This window comes from Phyllostomus discolor, chromosome 6 (genome assembly GCF_004126475.2).
Source record: "Phyllostomus discolor isolate MPI-MPIP mPhyDis1 chromosome 6, mPhyDis1.pri.v3, whole genome shotgun sequence".
In the NCBI taxonomy this organism is placed as follows: Eukaryota; Metazoa; Chordata; class Mammalia; order Chiroptera; family Phyllostomidae; genus Phyllostomus; species Phyllostomus discolor.
Genome location: NC_040908.2, coordinates 35,402,038 through 35,417,399, shown reverse-complemented (window position 1 = coordinate 35,417,399; position 15,362 = coordinate 35,402,038). Strand labels below are relative to the sequence as shown.

The window sequence follows — 15,362 nt, the reverse complement described above, 5'->3', positions numbered from 1 at the left end:
CTTTGCAAGAGATAAAATAAATATATAAATGAAAAAATTCAATGAAGGGTCATCAATAGACAAGTTCTAGATATTATACGCTGAATTATAGCTAATTTCTAGATGAACTAGAGTGTGGGTAGCACCTTCAGGGATGCCAAAGTCCACAGTAGCTTTAATGAAAGGGGAGAATTAAAAACATGGGGTAATAGTAATTACAGTAAAAACTAAAAGTTTGGGACATTTCCCATATAGTGAACATTACTCTCAATGTTTCATAACTAATTCGTATAATGACATAACATCCCATTAGAGAGAGATTTGTTCCTGTGGTGTAGGAGACCCAGCTCTGTTAGAGATTCTAAGAAACTCCCTTAGGTCAAACAGTTCATGCCTGAGCCAGCACCTGAACCAGGGGGTTTGGCTTTTATCATCACCCATTCTGGGGGGTGGTGATATTTTATTTTTTAAAAGATTTTATTTATTTTTAGAGAGGGCTAGGGAGGGAGAAAGAGAAGGAGAGAAACCCCGATGTGTGAGAGAAATCAGCTGCCTCCCACACACTCCAACCGGGAAGGGGCTGCAACCCATCATGTGTGCTGCCTGGGAATCAAACCAGCGACCCTTTGCTTTGCAGGATGATGCTCGACCAACTGAGCCATGCCGGTCAGGGCAACCGTGATATTTTAACCTCTCCAGTGTAGGGGCAGGGCACCGTTTGGAAAAGAAAGGGCGAGATGGGAAGCAATCAGCGAGCTATACAGAATTGGTGTCAAAGGGCAGAATCGCATGTGGTTTAATGTACTGGAAAAATGGGTGGGCTCGGGCAAAGGAGAGTCGATCTCACCGAGGCTAGAAAGAATGAGATTTTCAGGGGACTAATGACTCATCACAAAGATTTTAAACTATGAAACTGAATATGTAAGGATTCGTCATTGCCATGGAAGGAAAAAGGCCAAGGAGATGACGTGATCTTAGAATCTAACAAGCAGAACTTAAATTTTGGACATAGAAAGAGCTGTGTGCGGTGATAAGATCTCATAGGTACCAACGAGCCTTGACAATACAGAGCTCAACGCTGGAATATTGTGGTGGGACGCTGTCTTAGTCTGGTAGGGCTGCCATCATAAAACATGACATGCTGGGTGGCTTAAGCAACAGAAATTTATTTCTCACAGCTGTGGGGGCTGAGACATCTGAGAGCAAGGTGCCAGCCAGTCTGGTCCCTGATGAGAGCTCTCCTCTTGGCTATGGACACCACTGTCTCACTGTGGGTTCCATGGCCTTCCCCGGGTGTGTTTGCGCATCAAGAGAGAGTGTGCTCTTTGGTATCTCTTATAAGGGCACTAATCCTATTGGATCTGGGCTCCATCCTTATGACTTTGTTTAGCCTTAATTATGTTCATAAAGGCCCTATTTCCAAATATAATCACACTGGGAGTTAGGGCTTCAACATATGAATTTTGATGGGAACACATTCAGTGTGTAACAGGTGGTGAACTCTGTCCAGCATACCCAGGGCAGTGGAAGAGTGTAACTAAACAGCTGGAAATACTCATCAGGTTGGGTACATGTATTTGGAAGGAAAAGTGTGCCAGAAAAATCAGATTAAAGAAAGAAAAAGCAGAGAAAGAGAAGTAATACTATTAAAGAAGTTTATATTGGCCAGTGGTTTTAAGTTATGAAACTATTGCTTCAATCAAATCTTGCAACATAGAATCCAAGAATAGAAAGATAAACAATTCAATTTAAACCTGTGGACAAAAAGTTTGTACAAACACTTCGCAAATGGCCAATAAGCAGAGAGCCCTCAATGTCATCAGTCATCAGGGTAATGTAGATTACAAACACAATGAATTCATGCTCCTGATTCCCCAGCACGGCTAAATGTTACTAGTGTGCCGATGTTGGCAGCTAAAACTATTACATTTTTTTTGGTGGGAAAGGAAAATGGAAAAAGGTCTGGCAGCTTCTTAAAAAGTTAAACATACATTTTCTCCTATGACCTAGAAATTCTAGTCCTACGTATTTACTTAAGAGAAGGAAAACATATACCCACAAGTATTTGTCCAAAAATGTTCACAGCAACTTTATTATAACCAAACACTGGAAAAAACATGTTGTCCTCATTAGCCAGGTAAATAAACAAACTCTGTTATATCCATACAATGGAATTCCATTCAGCTATAAAAAAGTAACACACTATTACACCCACAACAACATGGAGAAATCTCAGAAACTTCACCTGAGTGAAGGAAGCCCAACACAGAACAGTACCTATTTGGTTATTCCATTTACATGAAGTTCTGTGCAGGTCAAACTAATCCATGATGAAAACCATAGGAATTTTTTTTTTTATCTGAAGGTGAGTGGGGGTAGAGATTGACTGGGAAGGAGTGTGAGGAAACCTCCTGGGGTGATGATAATGTTTTATAACTCGATGGGTGTTTGGATTACATAGGTGAATCACTTAGGGGTAAGTATCCTGATGTCTACATTTACGCTGAAGTAGTCTCTAGGTGGTGGGGTTCTAGGAGTTCATGGCATCCTTCTTTCACCTTCCCTGTATGTTTGAAATTTTTTCTAACAAACTGTCGTAAAAACAATCTTACACAGAAGATCAGTGGATGGCATACAAAACACAGAGTGACCCCAGCTGAAGCAGAGGTGGGGCCCCAGAGCCCTCCCCCCGATTGGCCCTCTTTTGTTTCCTGGGGTGGTCCCTGAGGAACCTCCCTGGAACTCTGGGAGTCTGAGGAACCCAAGATGCTGTGACCGCTACAGACAGCACAGCTGGGCGGGGTGTGGGTGATGAATTCCAGGACCAACAATAAACCCAGCACACGCACACAATGCAGTGGCATCTGGGACTTCGGCCACCTGCATACAGGCCCAACCTTAGTCTACTAATACCAGGGTATCCCCAACTTGTCCAGCTAGCAATCTCATTCCAAAAAAAGCAGTAGTAGCCAGGAAATTTGCTACATGAAACTTAATTCTGATCAAATAAGAAGAGCTGGTAACTGGCAGGGAAGGAAGGGATGGATTACTGTGTTAATTTGAAATTTGGAATGAACAATGAAGAGAACACTGGACATCATCAGAAGTGAGTCTTGGAAAAAAATGACCAGAGATTATTCTCTAACCAGACATTAACAAATGTAGAGGGAGACAAGAAAGCATCTGAAGATACCGAAATGGCTGGGGAGGAAACTGCTGTGTTCAAGTCAATGAGCGCATGATGGAGACGGGCGGGGGGTGGGGTGGGGGGGGGGGGCAGGCAACCAAGGATGAATACAAAAGTTTTGCACAGGCAACTTTAACGTAGTTTCAGAATGTTAAAGAAACTAAGAACATTGAAAAGGATTTTACATGTGTAGGGCTAAAACAAAAATAGAGACATGTTAGGAACACTTCTTAAACCGTATGGTTTAATATGAACAGAAAGTAGACTTACTCATTTCCTCTGTTAAAGAGAATGCTCTTCAAACCAGAAAGGGCAAAACAGAGCTCATGTACTCAAGTACAGGTGCCTTCAAATGTGGCTACAGAAGTAAAGTCAGTAACAGCCTAGAAGTTTAGAAATCAGGGGAGGTGACATCAAACATAAAAAGATTCCTGTATCTTAAAGGGAAAGCAAGTAGACTTTGGCAAATATTGATTCATGAGTTGATACAATCCCTGGAAAATTCTAGGGTGAATTATTACACAGAAGGTCTATTGGCACTTGGAAATGGAAATGGTGATTACTAGGCAGCAAGAGGGGTTCACTGTGAACTCCCCCACATTTTCTGTTGGTTGGTCTGTCAGAAGAGGAGATTAAGGAGACCAGAGACACAGTCCATCTGGGTGTTAGCAAGATAAGTGCCAAGTCTTTAATGATGTCTTGTTGGACTGGAGGGGGAAACGTGAGGTCCCTGACAGCATAATCAGACGGATGTAAATGTGTTCCTGAGAACCACAGTGAAATGTGTGCATTAATACTGGAATGTCAGGTTGAACAGGGGCTCCCGGCGGTGGTGTTTGGTTGTTCTAGTCTATGTTTTTTCTTTCCACGATTTAGAGCCCACACTTGTGAAATCAGCGGAGGATATGATGCTGGAAGAGAAAGTAGGTACTCAGAAAAAGTATTAAAAAAATGTTGGCAGTTTGGAACAAGGAGATCAAATAAACAAGATAAGTCTTATTTGGTACAAAGACAAAGTTCTGTACTCAGAGTTTGGAATTTAGAAAGTCAGTTGTGTAAGTACAAGAAGGGGGAGAGAACCTGACATTTTTGGCAATGATATCTATGATTCAGTTGTGTAGTGTGGCAGCCAAAAAAGCTGATGCCATTTTAGTTTAATTTAAAATAAATATAAAATCAAGACAAGAAGATGAAAGTCCCACTATACCCTACGCTGGTCAGATTACATCTGAAGCACTGAATTCAGTCTCTGATCAGACAGTTTAAAATGGGAGAAAAAGGAGTGTGCTCAGAGGGAGGGGCAGCTGGAAACCATGTCCAGTGGGAAATGGCTGAAGAGCGGGGGAGTTTAGGCTGAGGGAATGAGACTTCGGGGAGTCAAAGAGATCCTCCTGTAGACGAGGCTGTAAGGGGACTAGAGTTAATCAGTGATGATTCTGTGGGCAGAACTTTGGCTAAAGAGAAGCCATTTTCAGTTTGACATAAGACAAAAAACATTTTAACAATGGGAGCTATCTTAAAATGAATCAGGCTGCTTTGTGAGGTAGTAAGCTCTCCATCTCAGGAAGTATGCTAGTGTCTGTTAGAAAGACACGGGTCCAGGAGGTTCTAAAGAAAAGTCTTACTTTGCAGTTTGTGAGATGTTGGATTTGGTGACCAGTGAAGGCCTTTCAAAGAGAAATTATATGCCATAGATTCTGACTCAAATGAGCAAACATAATGCCATGGAAGTATTTATACAGTATAGGGACCACACTGTAGATAACATCATTGATTGCTTATGCCTTCAATATTTAAAAATCCACCTAGACACAGTAGATAGATTTGGGGTTATTAATGAGTCTGAGCAAGTATATATAACAAACACGCAACGTTACCTTGACAGGATAGGAAAAAAGCTTGACGAAACCAAAGTCATCCCCAGTGGCTAAGAGGGAGCAGTCTTTGGTGAGGCTGGCAGCATTTACGTCGGTCACATCGCTGTGTGCGGGCCAGATCCCCTCACAGGTGGGCCCCAGGACACAGGTCCACGTGTCCCACTCTATCTTCTCGATCTTAAAAAGAAAAGGAAAATTAATATATTTTGCACAACCTAGAGAGCTTTTTGTTGTATGTAAAAGGAACAATTTGAGGCCGAGTATCTCTCAATGACGACTTTGCCCACATCTGGCATTTGTGTTGGGTATGGAGGTGCACAGTTCTGAGTTGCATGCATGCATTCATGTATGTATATATGTATGCATTTTTACCTTCACCTGAGGACATTCTTGTTGATTTTAAAGAGAAGGGGAGGGAGGGAGAGAAACACTAATCAGCTGCCTCTTGTACATGCCCTGACCAGGGACCAAACCCACAACCCAGGCACATGCGCTGACTGGGAATCGAATCTCTGATCTTTCTGTTTATGGGACAGCGCTCAACCACCTGGCCAGGGCCTACGTTGCTTTGTAAACTGGTATATGCATTGTCTTGATAAACCAACACTGCAGTCAAATATCCATATATTCTTCTCCAGATCAGATGAACATTTTGGAAGTGTGGAAATGCAACAATGAAGTTTTTTAGTGCTTACCAGGACGTTTATCACTGTAAGAGCTGTAAACTAGATCAGGGTTTCTCAGTGTCAGCATTATAAGTGTTTTAGGCTGAGTAACTCTCTGTTGCCAGGGCCATCCTGTGCACAGTGACACGCTTAGAAGCACCCTTGTCCTCCACGCCCTGGATGCCAGTACCCCCCTTCCCCAGCTTGTTCCCAGACACCCCAAATGTCCCTGGGGCATTTGTTCCCAGATGACACCACTGAGCTACATTCATCAGTGAGGCTGATCATTTAGTAAACTATTTTAAAAAGTTAGAAGACATAACTTTTTAAAAGAATGTTTCTTTGGAGGAAAGAATAATGAGATTCTGTAGCCAGTTTAATATTCTCTATGCTGTTCAGGGACTATCTTAAAAATCCAAAGAGCTGTTCATATTGCCGTGAATATACATTTTATACTTTAAAACTGTTTTGTCTAAAATTCATGGAGAGGATTTAGCATTTGTACACCTTAAATCCTGATGAAAGTGAGGCTTTTCTCCCTGGCTGGTGTAGCTCAGTGGATTGAGTGCAGGCTGCAAACCAAAGCATCGCAGGTTCGATTCCCAGTCAGGGTGCATGCCTGGGTTGCAGGCCACGGCCCCCAGCAACCACACACTGATGTTTCTCTCTCTCTCTCCTTCTCCTTCCCTTCCCTCTCTAAAAATAAATAAATAAAATCATTCTCTTAAAAAAAAAAAGAAAGTGAGGCTTTTCTTTCTTTAAAAATAAAAAAAATAATAAACGAGAACTACAACACTGTGTATTGGACTCTCCTAGGGGATTCCATCTCATTTACTCTCATTTGGGTCTGTTATAATAGAATGAAGTAGAGAGATGATTAAACTCTGCATTGATTTTCTTAGTTTCTTTGGATAAGCACTTCAAGTGACTGTTTAAAAGAGTATAAATATCATTAGAAATTGTAGCTAAAATTAAAGGCCAGACCACTCCTTTGGATCTGGAAACTGCCGTGCAGGTTGCTAAAGCTCCTCGCTTCCAATTCCGTATTTTCTGCCTGCTGTCACTGCTTAGAAAAGAAACTACAAGATAAAGATACAGCCAGTATTTTAGTTGTGAGGGGAGGTGCTATTCATATTTTCATCACTCAAATTGGTCCTGATTTAATGCTCTGTATTTCTTCTGGACACACACAGGAATGGAACCCAAAACCTGCACTGGCCCAGGAACTTGGGGTGCCTCAGGCAGAGCCAGACTGAGGGGTTGTGGAGTTCCCTCACCTCTTACCACGCCCTAAACTGGCCTCCACAGGAAGAGAAGCAGGGACCCACCCTGGGCCACCGACTCCCTTCCAGTTTCCGATTCTGTTTCTGAGACCCCGCCCTGGGTGGCCCCTTTCCCGGTCTCATTATCTGGGCAGGAAAGCGGGGTGAGCTGGTATTGCCCACCATGCAGCCACCCCAACAGAACACCCGTGGTCAGAACTGGACACTGCACTCTCAGGAGAAGCAAACGTTTAATTCATGGGAAGCTACATTTAACATAGAACATTAAGATCCCTCTAACCCACAAAACCCAAAGAGGGTAAATAAACTTGTTCCAACCCTGGAACTTCGATGGAAGGAGAGTTCTCAAGGGGTCTTAGCACCCTGCCTCAGGCAGATGTGTCATTATTTTCTCCATCATCATCTTCTGGAGGAGGAGGCAGCTGTGCGAGCCCACAGGGAAGCTAGTCACAAAGTCACCCCACGCTTGGGGAGTGGAAGGGCAGTCGAGTCCCAGAGACTCAGCCTCCTGGGACACAGCTGCTTCCACTGCACCACACTGCCTCAGGTGGATTTAAATGGACGTTTTCATATTTGTCATATTAAGCAATTTGCTGAGTAGGCTTTATATTAGTTGCACTGTGGCTGTTTCTTTTAAAAGATGTTTTTTAAAGGAAATTTTCAAAATCCTTCAGACTTAGTTGAAAGGCCTGACAATATTGGTGAGGCACACGATGAGGTGCCCCTTGGGTGCTCTTAGGAACAGCAGTGCCAGGGAGGCCAGGCTGAGGGCACATCAGCTGGAGGGACCCCCCTCCCATTGCACCCCCAGCAGCACCAGAGATCAGCCTCTGAAATAACAAGTGTGCAGCAAGAGTGACAACAAACTCTTCAGAGCCAGAGCCTGGCATTTCAGGACAGCTCATAACATGAACTTCTCTCTTATGTGCATTCTTTTATGTGGTAATTGCTCATCTGTCTCAAGTTGCTCCCCCATTGTTTGGTTAAACTGCACTTTATTTTAGTGTACTTACTCTGGGGCTCTAGAACAGGGTGGGGAAATACTGGCGAAGTGATGTAAAAATGATGCTTAAATACACAGGAGAAATCCAGGTAGAGACACACATAGGGTTGGGATGATAGCTCCATGGTCCTTCTACTTACTCTCTCGGGATCTTTATCTCCCCGTATGCAAAATGAGACTGACAACTATCACACATGGCTGCTGTGAAAATTAAGACACAGGTGTGTGAAGTGCCCAGCACATTCAACAGATAGTCAGTGAATGAATGACATAATTAAAAACATCCCTTAACTCAAGGCTATAAATGTTTCTCCATATGGGACAATGCAAATAGAAGTGGAGAGTATCATGCTAAGTGAAATAAGTCAGACAGAAAAGGACAAGAACCACATGATTTCACTCATATGTAGTATATAAAACAAAAAGCAACAAACAAATGAACAAAACAAACTCAGCGACACAGAAAACAGTATGGTGGTTACCAGAGGGAAAGGGGGTGAAATATATGACGACAGAGGAAGACTAACTAGCCTTTGAGTAGTGAACCCACAAGGCAATATATAGATGATGTATTATAGAGTTGTACACCTGAAACCCATATAATGATATTAACTAATGTTACCCCAATACATTTTTTAATTAAAATGGGGACTGACCAAAGATAAATAAACTGGAACTGGGGGGATCAGTAAACAATTTCCATAATACAACGCCATCCTCCACGACAACGGTGTTCCCTAAATACTGAACATGTAGCTCCTCCAGAAACAGTGCAAACACAAGTGCGAGGTGTGCCCAAACATCCCTGGGAGCACTTTACAACGCTGTGATGGTTTATGTTACTGGCAAACGAGGAGAGAGGCACATGCTTATCCCTCAGTAGTGTACTTTTACCCACTTTCCCTCAAAGGAAGGGAATATTTCCTGGTCTTTCATCGAAGGTTACATTGTAAATAAATGAGTCATGTTGGCTCCTGGGACTAAGAGGACATTCTTAGGCCTTGGTCAGGCAGTGACCTTTTGGCCACCAGCGTCATTATATGGAAGTACTGTGCAGCTGAGCTCTCAGGAAGGAGGTAGTTTGTTTGTGGATTCAAAATTTTTATCTAGGCTTTAATTTTAACAGTTAAAAAATGTTATGTGGCTAAGGACATGAGGGAAACAGGAAGAAGAAAGTGTGATAGATTAGGACGGTCAGGTTGTGGATAGTTTTTGCTCTGAAAGATCATTTATCTTATTGTTGCAGAAAATATTGCTTATTATTACAAACAGTAAACACCGAGAAAGCATATTTCAAAAATTTATGTTCATAAGAAGCTTTGCACAAAGCAACATGTTGAACGAGATAAAAGCATGTAAACTGTTAGCTCATTGTCATCAGGCACGGAATGCAGCGGAACGCGAACTGCACATGGCTCCGTCACTGACACAGGAAGCCTGTAAGTCCTCGGAGAGCGGAAAGCTAGAAACCAGATTTCAGAAATGATGAAGCTTAAAGGTTCACTGTATGTACCTTTAGTGGATGAGAACTGATAGGTTTTACTAAAAATATTGCCCGTATATTAGTGAACAAGAATTGATAGGTTTTTTTTAAAATGCACATGTTAAGTCTTCATGAAATGCATTTTTAAAGCTTTGTGTATGACTGTTACCTCTGAAGGTCTTATTATATGCCGCTTGCCTCTTGGAGCTTCAAAAAAGAGCTGTTCTTTGGCACCCGTATTAACTTGTAATAATTTTCCTGTTATGACAGAATGAAGTAGAGAGACAATTAAACTCTGCATTTTTTAATTATAAAGTGATAAGCATGGCTACAACTATTTTGATTCATTTTAGTCAAAGTTTCATAAACTGAGTAAATAAATGGTGCATTAATCAGAAGTACATGTAAAGGCAATTACATGACCTGGTATAAATCCCAAAGCTATGATTTCTTTTAATATGGACCTCATAAAGTCTGTCCTTGACCATCCTTCAACAGAAGAATCACATTTGACTCCGCTGCATTGAAAGTGGCTATTTTTCCAAAGCCTGACAAAATCTGTCTGTTGCTCTTTTCCCCAGTTGCCTCCTAGCACGCAGCAAAGGCAGACTGCTCTGGCAAGAACTATGGCATAAGAAGCGAGAACTCTGTTGCAAACATTCACATTTCCTCGGGTCTAAATTTTAAATTTGCCCTTTAAACTTAGAGACAGGAAGATAACACACAAAATAAACAATAAATGCTTATTTCTTACCCCTCTCCCACCTTACTTGTAAATACATAGAGAAATCCAAGACTTTCCCAAAACAAGATGCTGAGCAAAATAGTCTTTCAGTGTGACATAAAATTATAATCTTGGGTTCATTTTGATTAACATTGAAAGGATAAGATTTCCTAATTCTCCTCCAACCATGTCAATTAATCCTTTATGGCTTGAAATTTAACTGACTCAAAAGAAATACTTTCTAGTATTTTTCAGCATTTTTTTAAATTATGAAAAATTGCAAACATACGTGGAAGAGCAGTATGAAGCACCTCTGCGTGCCCAGAGTTCCACGTCAATGGTCTCCAGCGCACCACCAACCCCGTTTCCCGAACCCCACTCCCTCCCTCACCCCAGACTGACACGGATCTCAGGCATCCTAATACTTCACCTGCACACACTCACATATTTTATCTCCTCCCATTTTTTCCGTAACTATTTACATCTAGTAGTCTTGAAATGTCCTCCTTGGAAAACTAAGATTAAAGCAAGAACTGTGTATGGTTTGCAGCATGCTCTCTATGATTAAATGGATCCACCCAGGTCTGAAATCTAGCTTGGCTAACCTTCAGAGTTGGAGGTCTATTTCTAAGTGACTAATTAAAAAAAAAGATTCTCTTGTTCGATTATTGAAAACCATTAATCATCTCTCCTTTGCTGAGTTATAACATAGTGAGGAGGGGGTTTTGTCTTGGTTGTACGGATCATGTGAGTTTAAAAATGTTTCCGATGAAATGGGCACATTTTCCTGACCTTATGGCTGAGCATTCATAAACAAATGAGAAAAGAAAAAAGGGAATTAAATTAGCTTTGGCTACTGAGCATTATAAGAAAATGAGTAACTGATATTTTTTTCAATGAACTAAATAGATCTCAAGAGTGATTGCAAATAAAAGATGTGGAAAAGGATTGGAGGATTCACTAAAAAACGTTCTTTGAATATGACTAATTTTAGAAGATTTTTGGCCATGGGATACTAACAGAACTCAAAGGATTCTAATTCTCAGATAATCCTAACAACTGCATTTATGCCAGTTTCAAAGGTCATACTTAGAAAAACAAACCAAAAGCTTTTAAAATAGCTCAGTGAACTACTGTATGATTGCAAGACTATTACAGAGTCTAAACGCAAGAGAGCAGTATCAGAAGGGCTTTGCAGAGCCACAGGCACCTGCAGGGACTTCCTGAGCTAACGTGTCTCCCCTGAGGACTGCCCTCCACCTGACCCAGAGACAGGGCTGCACAGTCAAATGCTCTCTCCAGGGAAACTGGGATCGGGAAGGTGAAGCAGCGGTGAGATCAGATGTGCTGAGATTAGATGTGAACTTTGGGACGGAGGGTGGCATTTTGTGGCAACAGAGAGCAGGCGCGTGCAGATGAGGAGGAAAGCCTGCCTGTGCGGACCGAGGGGCCAAAAGCAGACCCCAGTAAGCAGGGGCGCTGGAACCAGCTGCCGCAGAGCAGAAAGGGAGGGGAGAGGAGCTGCCTGCTCAGTTTCTGGGCGTTTTCCAGTTCATTCCTGAGGCCAGTTCCTCGGAGATGTTGCTTCCGGTTTCCAGTGGAGTCTATGAGATGTCCCTACGTCTTTTCATAAATTCACCCTGTATTGTTATTATTTTCTAATTTACACTGGATTGAATTGGTTTCTGCTCCTTGCAACCGAGGATGTGAAGAAATTTTTTAAAAAACCAAATATTCTTGTGTTAAGAAAGTGGAATTATGTATGGGTGTGTGTCCTCCCCAACCCCTCCCAATTTTTCTTTACTGCTGTTATTGCAGGTTTTTTTTAAGGCACAGAGAAAATATTTAGGTCACCACTTTTCCCCTGCTGCCTGCTGCTGTGTAATATATAACTACTGAAATATTCTGAGGACAGGAGTGGAGACAAAGAGTGAAACAAATGTCTGTATAATCTAGGTATATATAATTCACCCCTGAATAATAGTAACCCTAGTCTTTCAGAATCCTCACATTTTTATTTACTAGAAATGTCTGCTCACGGAGAACAAGGAAACTGACAGAGACAGACTCCCTCGTTTCTGAGCAGGTACAGTAGTAAATCACACAGCTTGCAGGTGCATAGAGCTTTATAGCCCACAGGACAATTCACACATCATCCCAGCTGCTATATAATTTACAAGCTAAAACAATTCTGAAATTGGTACTAAATGTACCAAACACATCAGGCCATTGGCAATGAAAATGGGAATGAGATGTCCTATTACGGCTTAAAATGTTACTTGTTAAATGATCTTATAGTCCTGATATTTCTAGAAATGAACTAATAACAGACAGAAAACATCCTTCCATAATTTATTTCTCTCCATATATAGTTTTCTTTCTCACACATTCTGTGCAGGAGCCTTCGTTCAGGGATAGCTGTTGCTTCTGCAAAGGCCTGATGCACTTTCTGGTTTTCCTAGGACCTGTGGTTGCCATGGACACGAAAAGCTGCCTAGCCTCAGAGCTGGGCCACTCCCAGTCCCTGAGGAGCCAGCTGGCTCCTGCAAATACGTTCACTATGTTTGAGTAGGTCAGGAAATGAAGCAGATCCCTGCTCCTAAATCCTGCCCTCCACCCTTTGCAGACCTCCAAGGCTCTGCTGTGAAAAGAGCTAGGTTGCTCTTGAGGCAGCCTGGCTCATTCTCAAGATCTGGCGTTTGTGGAACTCCGGGATCAGAAACTTCGGAATATCTACGTGACACACCTCATGGCAGTGAAACTGGAGACAAACCAGGGAAGCCCTCCGGGCGGGCGGGCGGGCGGGCGGGCGGGCAGGCGCTCTGCTGTTATTCTCCAGATGGTGTGACTCCTGCCCCCAAATCAAAAGTATTCTGTTCTCTCAGTCCTAGAGACCATTCGGTCTAATCCTCTCATCTGACAAAGGGACCACTTAGGAGGAGAGGCAAGGTGGCTTTTCCAAGATTTTGACATCCTAACTCTCAGTGCCATTTCTGTCATCCTGAATGGTAGCTGGACAAGACACTGGCTTTGGGCAGACTTGGAAACAGTGAGGTTTGCCTCTCTCTCTGCAAAAGTGATGGCTCCATGTTGAGGGCCTTCACACAGACCTTCACCCAGGCCCCACCACGGTGACAACCATGAATCTTGGCCAAGATCTCACTCTCTCCATCCGGGATTTACTCTTTACATCTTGAGCATTCAACACAGGGCTTATATATTCACAGAATAAAAAATAATCCTCTCAAAATGTGAATCAAACTACAATGAGATACCACCTCACACCCATTAGGATGGCTGCTGTCAAAAACAAAATAAAACGAAGCCAAAAAGGAACTCCAGAAAATAACCAGGAGTTGGCAAGGATGTGGACAAGCTGGAACCCTGTACACCGTTGGTGGGGAGGTAAAATGGTGCAGCCACTGTGGAAGACAGTATGGTGGTAACTCAAACACTGAAAAATGGTTTTATCATTTGGTCCAGAAATCCTGCGTCTGGGTATATACTCAAAACAACTTTACACCCGTGCTCGTAGCAGTGCTATTCACAATGGCCAAAAGGGGGAAGCAGTTCAAGCATCCACTGATGGACGAATTAATAAACAAAATGTGGTAAATATATACAATGGAATACTACTCAGCCTTAAAAATAAAGGAAATCCTGACACACATTACAACATGGATGAACCTGGAGGATATTATGCAAAGTGAAATAAGGCGCTCACAAACAGACACACACTGTGTGATTCCACCTGTGTGAAGCACCTAGAATCATCAAACTCTTGGAGTGAGGAAGTGGAATGGTGGTTGCCAGAGGCTCGGGAAGGGAGAAAGAGAAATTCTTGTTTGAGGGGTATAGTCTCAGTTTCACAAGATGGAAAGAGTTCTAGAGATGGATGGTGGTGATGGTTGCACAGTAATGTGGATTTATGCAAGTCCATTGAACTGTACACTTAAAAATGGTAAGTGGGGAGGGGTTGGGGGCTGAGTGAAAAAGGGGAAGGGATTAAGAAGTACATATTGGTAGTTATAAAACAGCCATGGGGATATATAATACAGCATCGGGAATATAGGCAATAATATTGTAATAACTATGGTGCCAGGTGGGTACTGGAAATATCAGGAAATCACTTTGTAAAGTATGTGATTTCCTAACACTATGCTGTACACCTAAAACTAAAACAAAATAATGGTGAATACAAACTATAACTGAAAAATAAAATGAAAAAAATGTTAAGATGGGAACTTTTACATTATGCATATTTTATCACAGTTAAAAATAATTTTAAAGACATCTTCCTGATCAAAACTATTCCCCCTATGTTCCATTTTCTCTTTGCTCTTCATTCCCTAACATGCAAATAATAAATTGGTTTTAATCTCCCGATGGTCATCAGGGTGGTGGGATTTTACATGCTGTGTCAGGTATTGTGTGTGGGTGTAGTGAATGTTTAATAAAATTCACCATACTCTAGTTTATGTACACTAAGACTGGCGCTGACTGCTCTAAATCTTTCTTACAAGAAGGCATAACTAGGCACACTAGCCAGAGAGTAAACGGAAAGAAATCACAGCCTTTCCCCTCACCCTCCAGACAATCAAGCCGAGAATATCAAAGAAGGGGGTTGAAAAGTGGCTGCTCCCATCTTCCTGCTTGGGCTCACTGGTTCTTAGATGACTGTCAGGTGGCCAGTGTCCTCAGGCGGCCAGTGTCCTGCCCAGTCACAAATGCCAGCCTAAGCCCTCGGCACCATGTCCGGCATGGCCCTGACACGTAAGTGAGAGGGACTTATCTGATCTCCTTTTGCCCTGTTGGGACTTGCACCTCTTACAATAAATGGCACTCTTTCCTCCTCTGTGCTGCACTGTAGAAAATGCCTACAGGTTGTAGAGCTTACATAAAGTCCACGTTCCAGTGCAACAAGTACAGTTACAGCTAAATGCCTGTCTTGGAAGAAGTTTATGGTTACTGCTTCAAGAAATACTTGAAATAAAATATTCCGGCATCTCTGGAATAACCTTTTTTTGGTCGAGGACCTTATCACCTCTTTCTTCTGGCTTATTTTACTTCCCATCTCCGGGTTCACTCACCCTCCACAAGATAGTAGGAAATGCCCCCACCTAAGCCTCTTAGGGTTACTTAATGACTATAGGATAAAGTT

General features: G+C 42.3%; 1 protein-coding gene across 7 annotated transcripts in view; it reads right to left on the bottom strand.

The window, feature by feature from the left end:
- EML6 (EMAP like 6) overlaps window positions 1-15,362 on the bottom strand; it is a 226,943-nt gene that overhangs the window by 43,439 nt on the left and 168,142 nt on the right. For all 7 annotated transcript variants that reach the window (XR_004903668.1, XM_036027959.1, XM_036027961.1 and 4 more), the window contains 2 exons: window positions 9,647-9,735; window positions 5,044-5,220 (listed from right to left, as the gene is read on the bottom strand). Coding sequence is in view for 6 of the 7 variants with exons in the window: in XM_036027959.1 (XP_035883852.1) it covers window positions 5,044-5,220; window positions 9,647-9,735 (266 nt within the window). In the remaining variant the exon portion in view is untranslated. The remainder of the gene's footprint in view (window positions 1-5,043; window positions 5,221-9,646; window positions 9,736-15,362) is intronic.